The 22,109-nt window shown below is 39.9% G+C and overlaps 1 protein-coding gene across 4 annotated transcripts in view; it reads right to left on the bottom strand.

Annotated features, from left to right (window-relative positions):
• The window catches only part of PTAC14 (plastid transcriptionally active 14), a 38,693-nt gene that overhangs the window by 3,030 nt on the left and 13,554 nt on the right, over positions 1-22,109 (bottom strand). For 2 of the 4 annotated variants that reach the window (XM_088891808.1, XM_088891807.1), the window contains exons 9-10: positions 6,568-6,636; positions 495-566 (exon numbers count right to left, since the gene is read on the bottom strand). In XM_088891808.1, the coding sequence (XP_088747934.1) occupies positions 495-566; positions 6,568-6,636 (141 nt within the window). The remainder of the gene's footprint in view (positions 1-494; positions 567-6,567; positions 6,637-22,109) is intronic. The other 2 variants (XM_010262457.3, XM_010262456.3) reach the window with 1 other exon arrangement.

Consider the following 22,109-nt stretch of genomic DNA (forward strand, 5'->3'; position numbering starts at 1 on the left):
AAATTAAAACTAGATTAAATCATGAAAATAAGAAAGCATACACATATAGAAGACAAGATTTAATGTGGTTTGGCAATGGTTGCCTACATCAATGGCTGAGCCTCCGCAAAGATTCACTATAATCTCTACTGGAATTAAAACCCTAGCTTCTCCTTTTAGTCCCTAAAGAACTAAAGTTTTCCTCTCATGAACCCTAATTATTGGCACTACAAGGAATACCTATGATATAGGCCATTCAATACATAACATCTGAAGTATGAAAAATTACATAATAATGAAAAATAGTCCAACCCACACTATTATGTCAGGTAAGTCTTCTCCAGAAAATTATTTTTATTGCCATAGTCCATAGAAATGCGTACTGCTTAACATGAAAGACTTGCCTTTCTTTCATTTCTTCTTTAAAGGAATATATACTCAATAAATAAGCACATATTCATAATAATGAAAATACAAGTAAACAACTTCTAAGAAGCAAGGCCTAGGGCAAATACCACTGATGATGAAAAACCATAGCGCTGCATGAACATGTTATTCCTCTTGCCATGCATATAATTGATTGTCATCTATGCAACATTGCAAAAAACAAATTAGTAAAAGAAAAAGAATGAAACTAACCATGTGGTAGAACTGCACAAAGGAAATGCCAACTTAGATTATAAAAAACAAAGAAAAGGATATGGGTTTTGAGAAAATAATAATCCTGCTTAATTGATGCTCCATGCACCTATCAATTGAATAAAAAATGTATGTTGTGCAAGCAGTATTTTAAAAGTGAGTAATGGCCCATGCCCATTAAAATTGAATAGTCAGGACCATCATTGAGTAATGGCCCTTAAAATTCTACAATCCCCAAAAGGAACTTCAGGCCATCTAACATTCTACCGCTTCCAATCATCAAAGAAGAAAAGTATATCCTAATGTGTTGAAGATTTAGTCAGTTTGTGTTGTTTTAAGAGTAGTTGTTTTATGTTAATTGTTAGATAGGAAGTGGGGACCACAGCAGTTATGTTGGGTCCATTATTTATTATTTCTTGAAGTCTTTTATGTGCTTTTTAGTGTTTGCCACCCTATAAGGGCATATTAGTCATTGTATACTTCTTGTATTTCTAATATAAATATTAAGTGAAGGGGGCGGCAAGATATAGCTCTCTTTTCTTTCTCAAGTTCTCTTCTTCTTTTCTTCTTCTCTCTTTCTTCTCTTCTTCAAGAAAATATTTTTTTCTTTCACAATTTTTTAATTCCGCAGGTTTCTACTTGGTATCAGAGCTTCGACTAAGGTTCTTGGAGTTTTCTCATGCAGCCTTTGAGCGGCTGACTGCATGAGGTGATAAAGGGCTGATTGATCTACTACAAATTGCCCAGTTCTTGGATTTTTTGGTGAGATCTAGTCATCAGGAAGGTGATCTACTTTTCGTCATCAAATCAGGAAGAACTGGAGTACATGGAAGAGTCCTAAAAAAGCTGGAGTCTTGTTTTTTATCTGATCTTGGGCGCTCAAGTATCATTGGATTTCTCTTGTTTTTCTGTAGGGGGCGGTTAGGTTTCTGGAGTTTTTTGGGCCTCCTGGAGTGGCCAATTCACTTTTCTCTCTAGTGGGAAACAGTGGGAGGAAAGAAATTTCTCTCCGGATAGGGTTTTCTTCTTTCGGAAGAGTTTGTTCCTGTGTGTGTGAGATCGAATTGCTCTTGGAGGCTCTCAACCTATTTTTTCTTACTGTTGAACTATTTGAAGTACGATGGAGAGTTGGAGTACCGAGCTGAAATCCACCGGTACCATGGGACTGGGCGTTGAAGGTAGTAGTGATATTTTTGGGTCTGGAATCATTACTATAGTGAAGCTTGATGGTACAAATTATTTAGAATGGGCACAATCAGCCAAAATGGCTATTGGTGCCCATGGAAAATTAGGGTACATCACTGGGGAGGAGAAGAAACCTAATACAGATTCTTCTCGATGGGTACAGGAGAATTACATGGTGATGTCCTGGCTATGTAATTCTATGTTACCTCACATTGGCAAAAATTTTCTATAGGCTAATACTGCAAAGGAGATTTGGGATGGAGTTATTGAAACCTATTCTCAGAAGTAGAATGTAGCCAAAGCCTATCAGTTAAGGAATCAGGTGATTAGTATAAAATAGGGAGATAAACCCCTTGCCATGTATTTCTCCATGCTGAAAACCCTTTGGCAGGAGATAGATCACTTAGAAACTATGGTGTGGGAAAGTGTAAATGATGCAGCAACCTACCAGAAACTGGTAGAGAAAAATAGGGTTTTTGAGTTCTTGGCAGGGTTAAATCCTGAATTCAATATTGCTAGGCAGCATATCCTTTCTAAGAGAGTATGACACTCTCTCAAGCCTATGCCTTTGTTTCTGGAGAGGAGAGCAAGAGGAATGTCATGCTAAGATAGCCTGGGATTGACCAGTTTGCTATGGTTAGTACAACCAAACCTAAGCCAAATGGAGACAGGGGGAGCAGTGAGACTAGGAGGGAGGATAAGAAGGACTTGGTGTGTGATTATTGTAAGAAGCCTAAGCATACTAGAGACACTTGCTAGAAGCTCCATCCACATCTCATACTTGCTCAGATCAGGAACAAGAAGGGAAATGCAAATGTGGCAGCTATAAGAGACTCTTCGGCCTCCCTTTCCCAAACTGATTGGGAGTCCATTGCAATAGCAACAGTTAGAACAGAATTGGAGAGGTTTGGACAGCTTATGAGTAAGAAAGATGCAACTAGTTCTAGCCCTTCAGATGGACAACAAAGTGTAGGAACCAACTACACCACCTCTTTTGCTCATATAGGTAGTTCATATGCAACTGCAAATTTTGCATCCACTTCAGATAAGGAGGGACCTCCCTAGATTATAGACTCAGAAACATTTGAGCACATGACTAATATACCTACCCTTTTTAATTCTTATCAGTTGTGCTCTAGTGGAGACAGAGTCTCTACAGCAGATGGTTCACATATTCCCATTGCTGGGAAGGGGACAATTAGAGTAACCAATGACATTACTCTATCTTTTGTCTTACATGTCCCTAGACTTCATACCAACCTTCTTTCTATTAGTTCTTTGACAAAAAATTTGAATTGTTCAATGACCTTCCTTCTTGGTAATTGCATTTTGTAGGATCTAGAGTCAAAGAAGATTGGGAATGGTCGTGAGGTGAATGGAGTCTACCTTCTAGATGAGATCCCAAGACATCAGAGTCACCATGTTAGCAGCAACAGTAATAGTGGATCAAAGTCAGAGAGTCAGATTATGCTCTGGCATAATCGGTTGGGTAATCTTTCTTTTAGTTAATTAAAATTCCTTTTTCCAAAGTTGTTTGAGTCTGTCCAGTTATCTACCTTAGAGTGTGAGAGTTGTCAGTTGGGAAAACATTGTAGACATTATTTTAAATCAAGTAATAAAAGAAGTACTTTTGCTTTTGATGTTGTTCATACTGATGTATGGGGACCATATCATATTCCTTCCATGGGTGGCTATTGTTATTTCCTCTTGTTTGTGGATGATTATACATAGTATTTGTTGAGCAAGAGCAAGTGAAGAGAGGAGAGGAGAAGAGAGAAGAGAGGTGAGTCGAGTGACTGAAATCCCTCCAAAACATAAGGGGCGAAAGAATGATTTTATTATTTATACTAGTACAGTCGAACAATATAAACAGAGGAGAAATTACAACAGTACCCTTATGGTACTAAACCTGAATACATAAACTGTCAACACTCCCCCTCAAGTTGGAGCATAGATATCAATCATGCCCAACTTGTCACAAAGATCATGATGTCTGGAAAGGTTTAAACCCTTTGTAAAGATGTTTGCAAGCTGGTTCTCAGAAGTGACATAGGGGGTACACACTTCGCCTGTGAAAACTTTCTCTCTGATAAAATGCTTGTCAACTTCGATGTGCTTTGTTCTATCATGTAACACCGGATTGGCAGCAATGCTTATAGCTGTTTTGTTATCACAAAATAGAGTTATAGGTTTGGTCACTGGGAAACCCAACTCCCCCAACAAATTCTTTATCCACATGCCTTCAGCAACCCCGTGGGCCATAGCACGATATTCAGCTTCAGCACTGGATCTAGCTACCACATTTTGCTTTTTACTCCTCCATGTAACAAGGTTCCCTCCTATAAAGGTGCAGTAGCCACTGGTAGACTTTCTGTCACTTTGGGGTCCAGCCCAATCTGCATCTGTATAAACTTCAACTTTCAAATGTCCATGCTTTTGAAATAACAAACCAGTACCCGGATACTTCTTTAGATATTGGAGGATTCTCTCTGCTGCTTCAAGATGAGAAGACCTAGGAGCATGCATGAACTGACTGAGAACACCAACAGCATATGCAATGTCTGGGCGAGTCATAGAAAGGTATAACAATCTCCCTACAAGCCTCTGAAACTGTTTCACATCCTTGAGCGATTCACCACAGTTGTCACCTAATTTATGGTTGGGGTCAATGGGAGAGTCAACTGGCTTCACCCCCATCTTTCCAGTGTCCTGAAGTAAATCTAGGACATATTTCCTTTGAGAAATGAAGATACCCTTCTTTGATCGGGCAACTTCAATTCCAAGAAAGTATCTGGCAGGTCTTAGATCCTTCACTTCAAACTGAGTGGCAAGAAAAAATTTCAATTTCTGAATTTCATCCTCCCAATCACTAGTAACAATTATGTCATCCACATATACAATTAGAGCAGCAATTTTACCTTCTCCTTTTTTCACAGTGTGTGATCTGATTGGCATTGCTTGTATCCTTTCTGCTGAACTGCCACATGGAATCTGCTGAACCAAGCTCTTGGTGATTGTTTCAGCCCGTATAAGGACTTCTTCAACTTGCACACTTTCTGTTCATTGCCTTGGGCTAGAAAACCAGGAGGTTGAATCATGTACACTTCCTCTTCAAGGTCACCATTCAAGAATGCATTCTTGATGTCCAGCTGGTGTAAAACCCAATTCAGATTAGCCACAAGAGAGAAAGGACTCTAATGGAATTCATCTTGGCAACGGGGGCAAAAGTTTCTACATAATCAACTCCATACACTTGAGTAAATCCCTTTGCCACTAAGCGAGCTTTATACCTTTCCATTGTTCCATCAGCCTTATGCTTGATTGTGAACACCCATTTACATCCAACTGGAACCTTTCCCTTAGGAAGATCAACAAGTTCCCATGTGCCATTTTTGTGAAGAGCATTAATTTCTTCCCTCATGGCATTTGTCCATTCAGGAACTGAAAGAGCTTCTGCCACATTCTTAGGGATAGGGACACTGTCAATAGAGGTAAGGAAGGCACAGAATGAGGATGAAATGTTCTCATAGGAGACAAAGTTGGAAATGGGATGTTTAGTGGTGCACAATCTAACACTCTTCTTGTGAGCAATAGGACGGTCAAGATCATTAGCAGTAGAGGAATCATTTTCAATAGATTCAAGGACATCATTGGGAGCCAAAATACCTGAGTGAGAATGATCCTCCCCCGAGGAGTCTGGTGGCACTGGAGGTACAGCTTCCGGATTCTCTACAGCTCTTGAATTTGGTTGGCCTTTGCGACGACGAGAAAAAACACGAAAGGTGGAGGGTCAGGGAGAGAGGGAAGCTGAACCAGTTTCTCCTCATGCCTACACTCCCCCTGAGGAGAAACAAGATAGAAAGGCTCATCTTCAAAGAAAGAAACATCCATGGAGATATAGAACTTACAAGAAACAGGATCAAAACAACAGTATCCCTTTTGAGTGAAGGAGTAACCAAGAAATATGCAAGGGATAGCACGAGAATCCAATTTCCCACGGGTGGGAGACAGATTTTGGACAAAACACCGGCAACCAAAGACACGAGGAGCAATAGAAAGAAGAGGAGCCTTAGGAAAGAGAAGTTGATGTGGGGCTTTGTACTCTAACCAATGAGAGGGCATACAGTTTATAAGGTAAGTGGAACAAAGAACAGCTTCAAGCCAAAACCGTTTGCGAACATTCATATGAAGTAGTAAACCTCGAGCCACTTCAAGGAGATGTCGGTTCTTCCGTTCGGCCACACCATTTTGTTGTGGTGTGCGGGCACAAGAGCTACGGTGATGGGAACCATGCGAAGCAAAAAATTCCGTGAGGTCACTATGAAAAAAATGCATTGTCTGATTGGAAAATTTGGATTTTAGTTTGAAATTGAGTGAAGACCATTCGCTGGAAATCTTGAATGATTTTTGGTACTTCTTCCCTGGTTCGCATCGGGTATACCCAAGTATATCTAGAATAATCATCAATGAGGGTAATGAAATACTTGTAGCCACTCTCAGATGGTAAAGTAATAGGGCCCCACACATCAGAATGAACAATGTGAAACGGAGATTCAGATTTACTATTCTTTGAAGAAAATGAGTTCTACAATGCTTACTCAACTGACACGTTTGACAAGAAAAATCAGAAACAAGCATTGACTTAAACAGTTCTGGGAATACAACTTTCAAAGACTCAAAAGACAAATGACCAAGACGACAATGCCATAAATAGACTTTTTTCTTACAGGACGGACTCATAGACTCTGTAACATGAAGACCAACCTTATTCTCCAGCATGTAAAGTCCATCAGCCATACGACCCCTACCAATCGTCCTCCCCGAGACCAGATCCTGAATCACACAATGAGAAGGGAAAAAAGTCACTGAGCAATTCAAGGAATTAGTAACACTACTATTAGAGAACAAATTAATGGGAAAATTTGGAACATGAAGAACATCAAAAAGGGTAAGGCCAAGAGGAAGAGAGAGAGTTCCTTGACCAGCTATGGAAGAGTATGATCCATCGGCTAGTCTCACCTTGTCTCTTCCAGAAAGAGGGTGATAGGTTTGAAAGTAAGACGACGTACCAGTCATATGTTTTGATGCTCCAGAATCAATGATCCATGGAGAGTCAGGGGTGTGAGAAGCAACATGGAAAGTAGTGGCAGGGTTACCTGACGTAGATGCAAGTGAGGTTGAGGGAGGAGTATCCATCTGACGAATTGCTCTACCATAGAGCTCTAAATGGTCACGGAAGGAATTCATAATGTCCTCCCTCGGGTCAGGTCCAGTGAGATGTGTCTGAGTCACAGTAGAAATGGGGGGTTGATTCCCCCGAGTAGCCATGTTGGCCATGTGATGTTTCTTTGTACTTTGCTGTTCGTACTTCTTATTCACCTTTGAACCTTGCTTCTTAGTCAGATCTTGAGCCCATTTTGGTTTCCCATGAAGATCCCAACAGGTATCTTTGGTGTTCGGGGTTTCTGGCAATGAGTGCACCACAATTTTTCCTTATCTTCTATTTTTTTCTAGAGATCTCCTTTCCGGGAAGAAGATCCCACACCAGTAGATACACCCCCTTTTGCAACTAACACAACAGCATCCCCACCAGGGTTGTTCATCAAATTTCTCTTGCTTTCTTCAGATTGTACAAGAGCATAGACTTCCTGAACAAAAGGGAGATCCTTAGAGCTGAGAATCTGAACCCTGATAGATTCATACATAGGATTCAGACCATGTAAGAATGCAAACACCCTTTGCTGGGAGACAAGCTATTTGTACTTCTTAGCATCCTCATCACACTTCCAATCCACACTCTAGTAGTGATCCAACTCCTTCCAGACAGATGTTAAGTCAAAGTAATAGACCGATAAACACCTCTCCCCCTGTCTACAAGTAGAAGATGCTGCCTGCAGTTGATAAATTTTGGCATAGTGTCGCAATTCTGAATATGTAGACTTTGCTTGTTCCCAGATTTCATTCGCAGTTTCAGCCCACATGAAATTCTTCCTGATTTGAGGTTGCATGGAATCCAAGAGCCAGGACATAACAATATTGTTCTCCTGATTTCATTTATCATATTCAGCACTCCCGGAGGATGGTTCTTTTATCCTCCCATTAATATAGCCTATCTTCCCCCTTGCAGTGATGTATAATTTGATCCCTCTTGACCACTCTAGGTAATTTAAACCATCAAGAGGGACAACAGCCATTGGAAAGGATAGATCACCCCCACCCATTCCATTCAGCATTGAGGAAACTCCAGATGTGGCTGAATCTTCACTGCCCATGATATCTTAATAAAAGGTTGAAACAGCAACCAAAAAAGGTACAACCGTACAAGACTATTTTAGAGATAGGTCCTTCTGACCACTGGTTTCACTGAGAACAAAAGAAAGAGCATTGTTGTTACAGTACAAAAACAGGTCCTTCTGACCTACAGTTTCACTGAGAACAAACAACAAACTAAGCACTGCTGTTGCAGTACTGAAACAGGTCCTTCTGACCTACGGTTTCACTAAAACAAGTCTGCACACTGCTGTTGCAGTACAAGAACAGGTCTGAATGACCTACTTAGTAGGGCTGATAGCTAACCAGTCAAGGAGATCAATAGGGTAGCCGAACAGTCAATTAATAAGATTAATGTTGAGCAGACAATTAGTCGGCTAAAACAGACCATCAACAGTCCACAATACCAACAAAAAAAGGTTTGAATATGTGTTAAGGAATACAATCGCTTAACAGTAGGGCAGCCGAACAGTTCATCAGTCGAACAGACAACAGTAGGGTAGGCGAACAGTCATCAAACAGTTCAGCAAACAATAGGCATCCGAACAGACAAGGATGATACTACCTCCTTTAGTTTCAGATGATAGTCTCCCTTATGGTAAACCAGAACTCCTTGACTGTAAACCAGAGCTCCTTCTACGAATCCTCAAACAATAGGCAGTCGAACAGAAGATGAGCAATACTTTTTTTAGTTTCAGATGCTAGCCTTTCTGAAGACAGAACACCCTCTATGAACTGCAAACAATAGTCTCTCTACAGTCGAGCAGACAGGAGGAGCAATTTCTGGGCTGGAAGACGAAAAGACTCTATAACTTCTGGGTCGAAATGACTTCACCAGATTAGGAGTTCGATTGGAGACAGCACTGGATGCAACAGTAGTTAGCTTGACACCACCCTTCAGGCCTGGACGACTTGCTCTGATACCATGTTGAGCAAGAGCAAGTGAAGAGAGGAGAGGAGAGGAGAAGAGAGAAGAGAGGTGAGTCGAGTGACTGAAAGCCCTCCAGAACATAGGGGGCGAAAAAATGATTTTATTATTTATACTAGTACAGTCAAACAATATAAACAAAGGAGAAATTACAACAGTACCCTTATGGTACTAAACCTGAATACATAAACAACTGTCAACAGTATTCTTGGATATATTTGATGAGATCCCGTGATGAGGTTCCTAACAAGGTACAACAGTTCCACTAGATGGTTCTTACACAATTTGAAGTGAGAACCAAAGCCTTCGGATGAGATAATGCCAGAGAGTATTTTGAGAAGGATTAGACCACATTTTTGGAACATGGTATAATTCATTAGAGTAATTGTGCATATACACCGCAACAGAATGGAGTAGCAAAGAGAAAAAATAAACACATTGTGGAGGTGGCAAGAAGTCTTATGGTGTGTGCTTCAGTTCCTGTTCATTTTTTAGGAGATGCAGTTCTTACAGTCGTACACTTGATTAACCATGTTCCTTCACGTACTTTGGGGTTTAGGGTACCATTCAATCTTCTTTTTCTGGATGGAGAGATGTTTCACATACCTCTAAGGGTTTTGGGGTGTGTTTCCTTTGTTCACATTCTTGGCCTCCATCGCAAAAAATTGGATCCTAAGGCCAAGAAATGTGTTTTCCTTGGGTATGCTCCAAACCAAAAAGGGTATTCTTGTTATGACCCTGTGTCGAAGAGCAGATTTGTCATTATGGATGTTACTTTTTTTTAGTCTACCTTCTTTTTCTCGAGTGGTTCTCCTTAGAGGGAGAGTCTTGGGGAGAACTCACAGTCTGTTCCTTTTCCTGTTTCCTTTATGCCCCTAGTTTTACCATCAGCGCCTTCATCAGTTCCATTACCTGAGCCACTATGGGTAGCCTCACAGCACTATCAGTGCCGCCAAACGATGGTTGACTTCACACATGCTCAACCAGTAGAACCTGCACCACTCTCCATTTGTCCTTCTGAGGCTCCAAATTTAATAGATACAATTCCAGGTATTCCCCTTGAGCCTGAGCCTATTATTTTTTCTGATGATAATGTTCCTGTACCTAACACTATTGTTGCAGCTGATCCCATTGACCTTGATCTTCCCATTGCACTTCGCAAAGGGAAGAGAAAGTGTACAGCCCATTGCATTTCACATCATCTCTCCTACAGTGCCTTATCACCCTCTTACCGAGCTTTCCTTTCTTCCCTGGATTCTGTGTCTATACCCAGGAATGTTACTGAGGCTCTCTCCGAACCTGAGTGGAAAACAGCCATGCAAGAAGAGATGGAAGCCTTGGTTAAAAACCAAAGTTGGGAAATAGTTGATCTTCCTCCAAACAAGGAGACAATCAGATGTAGATGGGTGTTCACTGTGAAGTACAGGGCCGATGGCAGGATAGAGAGGTACAAGGCAAGGTTGGTTGCAAAAGGGTATACTCAGACCTATGGCATTGATTATTTGGAAACCTTTGCATCGGTTGCTAAGATGAGTTCAATTTGTATCCTCTTGTCTCTAGCAGCCACCTATTCATGACCCCTATTTCAGCTTGATGTTAAAAATGCATTCTTCAATGGTGATTTGCAAGAGGAGGTATATATGGACATTCCAACAGGTTTTTATGAAAATGTTGGTAAAGGAAAGGTTAGTAAACTGAGAAAATCATTGTATGGCCTGAAACAGTCACCTAGGGCTTGGTTTGACAGGTTCAGGGGGCAGTTACCCATTTTGGGTACACACAAACCCGGTCTGATCACACCCTCTTTGTGAAGAGGAGAGATGCACTTGTGTCAATTCTGATTGTGTATGTGGATGAAATAGTGGTTACAGGAAATTATCTAAAGGAGATCGATGCTCTCAAAAAATCATTGCAGCAAGAATTTGAGATCAAAGATCTTGGTGAAAACCTAAAGAAGCATCCCAATAGAGGTATCCTTTTCTTAGATCATGAAAATCTAAAGTTGAATCTTATACAAATGCAAACTGGGCAAGTTGTTTAGATGACAGGAGATCTACATCAGGAGTATGTACCTTTGTAGGTGGAAAATTGATCTCATGGAAGAGTAAAAAATAGGCAATTGTGGCTAGGTCAAGTGCAAAAGCTGAACATAGATCCATGGCTCGTTGTTTTAGAACTACTATGGGTTAGACCCCTATTGAGCGAGATTGCAGTAAAAGCAGAGGAACCTATGATGCTATATTGTGACAATCAAGCTGCAATCAATATTGCCCACAGTCCAATTCAGCATGACAGGACTAAACACATTGAAGTTGATAGGCACTTCATAAAAGAAAGGGTAACAATCAGAGAAGTTTGCTTGCCATATGTCTCTTCAAAGTTGTAGTTGGCTGTGTCCTCACTAAAGGGGTTGCAAAGAACAAGCTTGTACATGATTTACGCAAGTTGGGAATGTGTGACATTTACTCCCAACTTGAGGGGGAGTGTTGAAGATTTAGTTAGTTTTGTGTTGTTTTAGGAGTAGTTGTTTTATGTTAATTGTTAGATAGGAAGTGGGGACCACGGAAGTTATGTTAGGTCCATTATTTATTATTTCTTTAAGTCTTTTATGTGCTTTTTAGTGTTTGCCGCCCTATAAGGCATATTAGTCATTGTCTTCTTATATTTCTAATATATATATTAAGTGAAGGGGGCGGCAAGATATAGCTCTCTTTTCTTTCTCATGTTCTCTTCTTTTCTTCTTCTTTCTTCTCTTCTTCAAGAAAATATTTTTTTTCTTTCATAATTTTTTAATTAAGCAGATTTCTACTTTCCTAATGATATAATAAAAGAAATGTATTGCTATTGTTTGAGTTTTTAAAATTTATTTTCTAGTTGTAGGTGGTTTAAGAACTATTTTCTTTCTTGGAGAGAGAAAAGAGAGAGGAAAGGAGAGAAGAGAAGAAGAGAGAGGGAAAATAGTTTGGGAGTCAAAAAGTATTGCTGGCAGCACCCAGCTTCTTATTTATAATGTAATAACATAATAACAAATGGGAGATTACATTTATACCCCTGGCAGCACACCTTAATAGTAAACTAATTAAAAGAAGAAAAGAACAAACTGACAACACCCTAGGCTGACAGCATGCTAACAGCAAAGATAAAATAATAACACTAACAACACTCCCCCTCAAGTTGGGCTGAATATGTCTATCATGCCCAACTTGTCACACAACTCATTGTGCCGCAAGTATGGAAGCCCCTTTTTGAGGACATCAGCTAGTTGCTCCTTGGAGTTGACATAAGGAGTACAAACTTCTCCCTTTTTCCAATTTTTCCCTTATTAAGTGTTTGTCCACTTAATAAGGCTGACAGCATGCTAACAGCAAAGATAAAATAATAACACTAACAACACTCCCCCTCAAGTTGGGCTGAATATGTCCATCATGCCCAACTTGTCACACAACTCATTGTGCCGCAAGTATGGAAGCCCCTTTTTGAGGACATTAGCTAGTTGCTCCTTGGAGTTGACATAAGGAGTACAAACTTCTCCCCTTTTCCAATTTTTCCCTTATTAAGTGTTTGTCCACTTCAATGTGCTTGGTCCTCTCGTGCAGGACAGGATTGCTGGCAATGCTTATGGCTGCTTTGTTGTCACAGTAAAGAGACATAGGATTATGAATAGTAACCCCAAGCTCTCCTAGAAGATTTTTTAGCCAAAGTACTTCAGCCACCCCGTGTGCCATAGCCCTATACTCTGCTTCAGCACTTGACCTTGCTACCACACTTTTTTTTTTGCTTCTCCATGTCACTAGATTTCCTCCCACAAATGTGCAAAACCCACTTGTGGACTTTCTCTCATCCACAACACCTACCCAATCAGCATCTATATAGACTTCCACCTTCAAATGTTTATGTTTACTAAATAGCAGACATGTTCCTAGATACTTTTTCAAAGACCTAAGAATCCTTTCTGTTGCCTCCATGTGTGGTCTCTTAGGAGAATGCATGTATTGGCTCAGAACCCTAACTGAATAAGCAATGTCTAGACAAGTCATGGACAAATAAAGCAACATTCCCACTAACCTTTGGAACTGTTTCACATCTTTCAGAGGTTCACCATCACAGTCACCCAATTTATGGTCGACATCCATAGGAGCATCTGTTGTCTTTACACCTAACTTGCCTATGTCTTGTAATAGATCAAGGGCGTACTTCCTTTGAGAAATGAAGATGCCCCTTTTTGAGCGAGCAACTTCAATTCCAAGAAAGTACTTTAATGGACCCAGATCATTCACCTCAAATTGAAATGCTAGGAACTATTTCAACTTTTGTATTTTTAAGCTCCAATTTCCTGTAGTGATGATATCATTCACATATACTATCAACACAGCATCACAAAAAGAGTGTGATTAGACTAACATTGCTTGAATCTTACTTGTTGGACTGCCATATGAAACTTATTGAACCAAGCCCTAGGAGATTGTTTTAAACCATAAAGAGAGACTTTCTCATCTTGCACACCTTATTTTCACTTCACTTGGCACTGAATCCTGGGGGTTGGACCATTTAGAAAGGCATTCTTTATGTCCAGTTGATGCAATTCCCAGTCAAAGTTAGCATCCAATGATAGAAGAACTCGAATTGAGCTCATCTTAGCTACTGGAGAAAACGTTTCATCATAGGCAACCCTGTAGACTTGAGTGTATCCTTTTGCTACTAATCTTGTTTTGTACTTTTCAACTGTCTCGTCTGCCTTGTGTTTAACTATAAACACCCACTTACACCCCACTGGGTCTTTCCCCCTTGGAAGATCCACCAACTCCCAAGTTTGATTTTTATGGAGGGCATTAATCTCCTCCTTCATAGCATTTGTCCATTCAGGGTATTTTAAGGCCTCTACAACATTTCTGGGTACGGGGATGCAATCAACTGCAGATAGGAAGGCTCAGTATGAGGAGAAATAGTCCATGGCTACAATAAGCCAGGACATCACCATACTGTTCTCTTGGTCCCACCTATCATATTCAACAATCCCACTCTTGGGTTCTTTCACCCTTCCATTTATGTAACCAGCTTTTCCCCTTGCTGTTACATACAATTTTACACCCTTAGCCCACTCCAGGTAGTTCAGGCCATTTAAAGGGGTAATTGGCATGGGAAACATCATGTTTTCACCACCCATACCAGTTGATCCATTGGTTGATGTAACCCCCGGATGAGGCAGAGTCATCATTTGCCATTGAGAGCAACACAAACTACAAGTCAAGAAACTAATCTACAGATGCACACAACCAGTCCCCACTGAACTAGTACCTTTAACAGTCTCAGTCCAAGCACTAAACACCAAACCAAACACCACTGAAATGCACAGCAGCAACTAAACAGTCCAGGAACAATCAAATAGTCCAGAAAGAAATAAAAAAAAAATACTGTTGAAACTCACTAGCAACAACCAAACAGTCCAGATATTTAAATCTCAATCCTCATTGGGCTACCCACTACACATAGCAACACATCACAGCACATACCTGTAACAAAGGGGATCACACACCCCTATACAGCACCCGTTCAAAGGTGCAAATCCCAAAAAAACATGCCTTCACAGCATCAGCCAAAGAGAGAACAAGGTCTTCACAGCATTGGTTCTCTCCTACTAGGGTTACCTTAGTGCTACGACCAAGGAAGAACCCAGAAGAAACAGGAACAAGTTGTTCTACACAGTCCGATTAGGGTTTCTTGCCTTCACCGTCCAAGAAATCAGAAAATTGAGTGGATGAATGTGATTCTGAAGAGAACAAAGGACTCCTATCACCCAAAACCTTGCTCTGATACCATATTTTCTTTCTTGGAGAGAGAGAGGAGAGAAAAGAGAGAGGAGAGGAGAGAAGAAGAGAGGGAAAATAGTTTGGGAGTCAAAAAGTATTGTTGGCAGCGCCCATCTTCTTATTTATAATGATATAACATAATAATAAATGGGAGATTACATTTATACCCCTGGTGGCACACCCTAATAATAAACTAATTAAAAGAAGAAAAGAACAAGCTGACAGCACACTAACAGCAAAGATAAAATAATAACACTAACAACAAGAACATGGTTTGAAATTTTATAAAAGTTTTCTGTTAATTTTAAATTACTATTTATGGTAACTTTCAAGCTTATATGGTAAAATCTCTATTTACTATTTTTAGAAATTTCTGGTGTCTTCACATTAACTTAGCTTTAGCAGGATTAGTAAGGTGTTATTAGAGTTTGTTAAGAGTTAAGAGTCCTGAGTGTCCCTATTGGTTACCTATGGATTTGTCTTAGTTCTAAAGCGATTGTTGATTGGGTCAGCTTCCCAGTAAACTACAAAAGACAAATCCATAAAATATCATTTTTGCTAACATTATCATATATATTATTTATCAAATTTTTGCTAACAAATTAAACATTTTTAGCTAATATTATCATATATATTATTTATCAAATTTACCATTTCAAACATAAAATATAATAAAATTAGGAAAATATTATATATATAATGAAATAATCGGTTATTGTCCTAATTGGTTCGAGACAAGCAAGAACCAGAACCAATCCGATTATTAATTGGGACAAAATCATGGAACCAGAACCAAAATAATCAGTTTGGTTCGGTTCAGGTAGTCAGGCAGAACTAACCAAGTGATAGCCCTAGTCATAGGATCCACTGGGAGGAAGTGAAACACTTTAAATATGTCCTTTATAATGCAGACAGACTAAAAGGGACCATTATCCAATGTTGGTCCAGGCTATCTAGTGTTATGGGAAGGATGGACTGGATACAAGCCTAAACTTAGGGGTCGTTTGATAATGGCTGAAGTTTCTGAACTGAAAGACTTATTACTTTGTCTTTTAGTTGTTAAAATAATTAAATAATAAAAATTTCAAGGGTGTAGTGTTCTACCCAATATCAATTTCAGATATTAAGGAGTCCACAACCTCCTTAAAAACTTATTCACTAAAAGACAAAGCAATAAGCTTTTCAGTTCAACTTCAGCATCTTCAGTTGTAATCAAATGGTCCCTTATTCTTATACAAAGTGCCATTCTTAGACTTGAACCTACTTATCATGCTTCCCAGCCAGATATTTTACCATTGCACCAAGCAATGGTCCTTTGGTATGGTCAGCCTCTAAGAAGAAATACTTCACAGTGGACCAGCTACAAAAGAGAAAGGTCAAATCTGCCCAAAACCAAGTTGCTTTCCTGTATTGAGATGTAAATGAATTAATGAAATAACCAATAACCTACTGCATTGATCAAAACATAGAAAAAAAATACAATAACCTATTGCAGTATTGCAATATCAGCTCTCTTACATATGCTCTCAGTCTCTCACTTTTTGGTAGTTGGAGTTGAATGGTGTTTACCTAGGCATAATTCTCAGTAGCCTATATGGTGGCAGCTTAGAGGTCCAAGAAAAAGAGGGGAAACTATTGGTTTAAAAGTGAGAACAGCGGTAAAATATCAAAAGATTCCAATAACCAGAGGTGCAAGGCAAGGTGCACACGTAAACAAAGTGAGACATCAATTTTGAAAACAAAATAAAAAACTTAATGTATAGGAATATGAAAATCTAAATTCTGAAAGAAATAAAATATTTCAAAACCAATTAACTCAATTGGTTAGATCATCATAATATTAACAGTTCAACATGAAGGGTGTGGCCTTGTACATTCAAGTCCTACATAGGCTAAACTATTTAAATATCATAGGTGATAGGTATAACCTACAATCTAGTAAACTACCTAGTCATCATAAAATTTGTTATCCAGAAGAGAAGAAGGAAGAAAGGAAGAGAGAAGAGAGAAGAAAGAAAGAGATTTGGAGTCACAAAAGAGATGTCGGCAGCGCCAGAATTTTATTATTTATAATAGGACGACACAACTTAAAATAAAAGGTGCTGAAAGTACCAAAGTACCCCTGCAGCACTAAACTTACAGAATAATAACATTTCAACACTCCCCCTCAAGTTGGGACATAGATATCAATCATGCCCAACTTGTCACATAAACCATAATGTTGCAAGTGATGGAACCCTTTTGTGAAGATGTTTGCAAGTTGGTCTTCAGAACTGACATAGGGAGTACACACTTCTCCTGTGACAACCTTTTCTCTGATGAAATGTTTGTCAACTTCGATATGCTTAGTTCTATCATGCAGCACAGGATTAGCAGCAATGTTTATGGCTGCTTTGTTATCACAGTAAAGAGTCATAGGTCCATCAACTAGAAAGCCCAACTCACTCAACAAATTTTTTAGCCACTCCATGAGACATTGCCCGATATTCAGCTTCAGCACTAGACCTAGCTACTGCATTCTACCTTTTGCTTCTCTAGTTAACTAGGTTCCCTCCTACAAAGGTACAATAGCCACTAGTTGACTTCCGGTCATTCAAGGATCCTGCCCAATCTGCATTAGTATACACTTCAACATTCAAATGCCTGTGCTTTTGAAACAAGCCTGCACCTAGGAACTTCTTAAGATATCTAAGAACTCTTTCTACTGCTTCAAGGTGGGTAGTCTTAGGGGCATGCATGAACTAGTAAAAAACACCCACTGCATAAGCAATGTCTGGTCGAGTCATAGAAAGATATAGCAGTCTTCCTACAAGTCTCTGAAACTGTTTCACATCCTCAATGAGTTCACCTTGACAGTCTCCTAATTTGTGGTTAGGATCAATAGGGGAATCAATAGGCTTCACTCCCAATTTTCCTGTATCCTGGAGTAGATCTAAGACATACTTTCTTTGGGAAATGAAGATACCCTTTTGTGAGCGGGCCACTTCAATCCCAAGGAAGTGCCTTAGAGGACCTAGATCCTTCACTTCAAACTAGGTAGCAAGGAAACTCTTCAACTTTTGAATTTTATCATTCCAATCACCAGTGATATATCATCAACATATACTACCAGTGCTGCAATCTTTCATTCCCCTCGTTTCACAAACAGTGTGTGATCAGATTGACATTGCTTGTATCCTCTTTGCTGAATTGCTACATAGAACCTACTAAACCAGGCTCTCAGTGATTGTTTCCGACCATATAATGATTTATTTAACTTGCACACTTTCTGTTCATTACCTTGAGCCCGGAAACCAGGGGGTTGCACCATGTATACTTCCTCTTCAAGGTCACCATTTAAGAATGCATTCTTGATGTCAAGTTGATGAAGGTCCCAGTCAAGATTAGCAGCTAAGGAAAAAAGAACTCTAATGGAGTTCATCTTAGCAACGGATGCAAAAGTTTCTGCATAATCCACTCCATACACTTGTGTAAACCCCTTTGCCACTAAACGAGCTTTATACCGCTCCCCTGTGCCATCAACCCTATGTTTTGCTGTGAAAACCCATTTACACCCAATTGGTTCCTTCCCCTTAGGAAGATCTTCAAGTTCTCATGTGTCATTTTTATGTAAAGCATTAATCTCTTCCTTCATAGCATCTATCCATTCAGGTATCAAAAGACCTTCTGCCACATTCTTAGGAATAGGAACACTGTCAATGGAAGAAAGAAAGGCCTGAAAGGAAGGTGAAATGTTCTCATAGGAAACAAAGTGGGACATGGGGTGTTTAGTGGTGCAAGACCTAGCACCTTTTCGGTGAGCAATAGGAAGGTTAAGGTCATTAGCAATAGAGGTATCAATGGCAATAGAGTCAAGAACATCAATGGGAACCAAGGTACCTGGTTGGGAAGGATCCACCCCCAAAGAGTTTGACGACATTGGTGGTACAGCTTTTGGATGCTCCACAGCTCTTGAACTTGGCTAGCCTTAGTGACGTCGAAAGAAAAGACGAAAGGGAGGAGGATCAGGAAGAGGAGGTAGCTGAACTAGTTTCTCCTCATTTCTACACTCCCCCTGAGGAGAAACAAGGAAGAAAGGCTCACTCTCAAAGAAAGAGACATCCATAGAAACATAATATCTTCGAGAGACGGGATCAAAGCATCAGTACCCCTTTTGAGTAAGGGAGTGCCCCAAGAAGATGCAAGGAATAGCACAAGGATCCAATTTTCCACGAGTGGGCTCCAGATTTTGAACAAAGCAACAACAACCAAACACAGGAAGAGGAATAAAAAGAATATGAGCCTTAGGAAAAAGAAGTTGATGTGGGGCTTTGCACCCTAACCAGCGAGAGGGCATACGGTTAATGAGATAGATAGCACAAAGGACAACCTCAAGCCAAAAACGTTTCAGGACATTCATATGAATGAGTAAACCCCTGACCACTTCAAGAAAGTGTCGTTTCTTTCTTTCAACAACACCATTTTGTTGTGGTGTTCAGGCACATGAGCTATAGTGAAGTGATCCATGCGAATCAAAGAATTCCATGAGATCATTATGAAAATATTCTTTGGCATTATCGGATTAGAAAATTTGGATCTTAGTTTGAAATTGGGTGAAGATCATTCGGTGAAAATCTTGGATAATTTTTGGTACTTCATCCCTGGTTCGCATGGAATATATCCATGTGTATCTGGAGTAATCATCAATAAAGGTAATAAAATTTTTGTAACCACTCTCGGACGGTAAAGCAATAAGGCCCCAAACATCAGAATGAATAATATGGAAAGGAAATTCAGATTTATTATTCTTTGAAGAAAAATGAGTTCTACAATGCTTACTCAATTGACAAGTTTGACATGTAAACTGTGACACTGACACTAACTTAAATAACTCTGGAAACACCAATTTTAATTTTTAAAGACTCAAAAGACAAATGACCGAGACAATTGTGCCATAAATAGACCTAACTCGTACTAGACTAACTCTTAGACTGTGACTATAAGACCATCCTGATTCTCTAGCATGTAGAGTCCATCCACCATACGTCCTCTACCAATCGTCTTCCCCGAGGCCAAATCCTGGAGTACACAATAAGAAGGGAAAAATGTTACTGATCAGTTTAAAGAATTAGTGATACTACTAACAGAGAACAAATTAATAGGGAATTTTGGAACATGTAAGACATTAGTCAGGGTGAGGCCAAAGGGAAGAGAAATGGTCGCAGAAGGAATGTTTTGACGCTCCATAATCAATTATCCAAGAGGAGAGTCAGGGGAATGAGACGACACATGGAAAGTTGTGGCAGAGTTACCTGATGTAAACGCAAATGAAGTTGAAGGAGGAGAAGAATCCATCTGACGAATTGCTCTACCATAGATTTCTAAATGGTCGTAGAAGGAATTAATAATATCCTCGGGTTAGAACCAGAAGTGTGTGTCTGAGTCATAGTAGTAGTGGGGGGCTGATTCTCCTAAGAAGCCATATTTGTTGTGGTGAACTTTCTTGGACCTTGATGTCCTGACTTCTTATTCAGATCTGAACCTTGCTTCTTACTTAATTCCTGGGCCCATTTTGGCTTCCCATGAAGATCCCAGCATGTTTCACAGGTGTGTCGGGGTTTCTGGAAAAGGGTGCACCATAGTTTGTCTTTGTCTTCGACCCTTTTTTGAAGGTTCCCCTTCTTAAAAAAATTTCCCCCACCTGTAGTAACATAACCTTTTGCTACCAACACAACTGCATCCCCTCCGGAGCTGTTCATTAAATTTCTTCTACTTTCTTCCGACTGTACTAATGCATAAACCTCCTGGACAGATGGAAGATCCTTGCTGCCTAGGATCGATCTGGACTCTGATGGATTCATACACTGGATTCAAGCTATGGAGAAATGCACTCTTTGTTGGGAAACAAGCTTCTTGTATGCTTTTGCATCTTCATCACACTTCCAGTCTACACTCTGATAGTGATCTAACTCTTTCCAGATGGAGGTCAAATCCAAATAGTACGCAGAAAGGTTCCTCTCCCCTGTTTACAAGTCGATGGTTTTGCCTGTAACTGATAGATTTTTGCATAGTAGCGCAGTTCAAAATAGGTCGATTTTGCCTGCTCCCAAATCTCATAAGCCGTTTCAGCCCACATAAAGTTCCTTCTCACCTGAGATTGCATAGACACCAAAAGCCAGGACATAACCATGCTATTTTCCTAGTTCCATCTGTCATACTTAGCACTCCCGGAATTTGGTTCTTTAATTCTCCTATTTATATACCCTATCTTTCCCCTTGTAGTAATGTATAACTTGATCTCCCTCGACCATTCTAAATAATTCAAGCCATCCAGGACTATAACAAACATAGGTAAGGATAAATCTATACCCCCACTTATTCCGTTCTGCATCGAGGAGACTCCAGATGTAGCAGAGTCTTCACCACTCATAATCACAAGTTTAGGTTACACTCCAAGTGAACACAAAAAACCCAAAAAGAAACAGCTTAACACCCCAATAAAACTCTTTGCACCAGGGAATTAGAGATAACCACTCCCCTCCTTTCCCCCCTTTTAAATCTCAGTTCTTCAAACAAAATCAGCTGCTGTTACAAAACTCACAGGTCATCACTGGCCTACCATAAATCAGGTATGGCTGCTGTCGCAGCATGTACAGGTCCTCTCTTGACCTACAAATCAAGTGTGGCTGCTGTCAGAGCATTTACAGGTCATCCCCTGACCTACAAATTCATCAGAAAGCTGCTGTTGCAGCATATAAAGGTCATCACCGACCTACAGTCTGTTACAGGGGATCAGCTGATACCACAAAAAAGGAAAGAAGAGGGTGCTGCTCACCTCACATTAACTAACTGAACCTATTACAGGTTTTGTTCTGGCACACGACCAGAAAAAGTAAAAAAGGAGAAAGGGAGAGAGAGCACTTCAGTCCGATCTGAATCTGGATCTGGATCTTCAATAAATCTCACTGTATCTGGCGAAGGAAGAAGACAGAAAAGGTTTGCTCGATCTCTTTTCAGATCTGACAGTCCCGCTCTGATACCATGTTATCCAGAAGAGAAGAAGGAAGAAAGGAAGAGAGAAGAGAGAAGAAAGAAAGAGATTTGGAGTCACAAAAGAGATGCTGGCGGCGCCAGCTTTTTATTATTTATACTAGGGCAACACAACTTAAAATAAAAGGTGCTGAAAGTACCAAAGTACCCCTGTGGTACTAAACTTACAGAATAATAACCTTTCAACAAAATTCGAGGTTAATTCATCAAAACAAGGCACTCAGAGAGGTGAAGCACTGACGCAGGAGAAAAGAAGCAGTATTATAGCCATC

The sequence above is a fragment of the Nelumbo nucifera genome, chromosome 7 (genome assembly GCF_055504915.1).
Source record: "Nelumbo nucifera cultivar China Antique chromosome 7, China Antique-T2T, whole genome shotgun sequence".
Classification (NCBI taxonomy): Eukaryota; Viridiplantae; Streptophyta; class Magnoliopsida; order Proteales; family Nelumbonaceae; genus Nelumbo; species Nelumbo nucifera.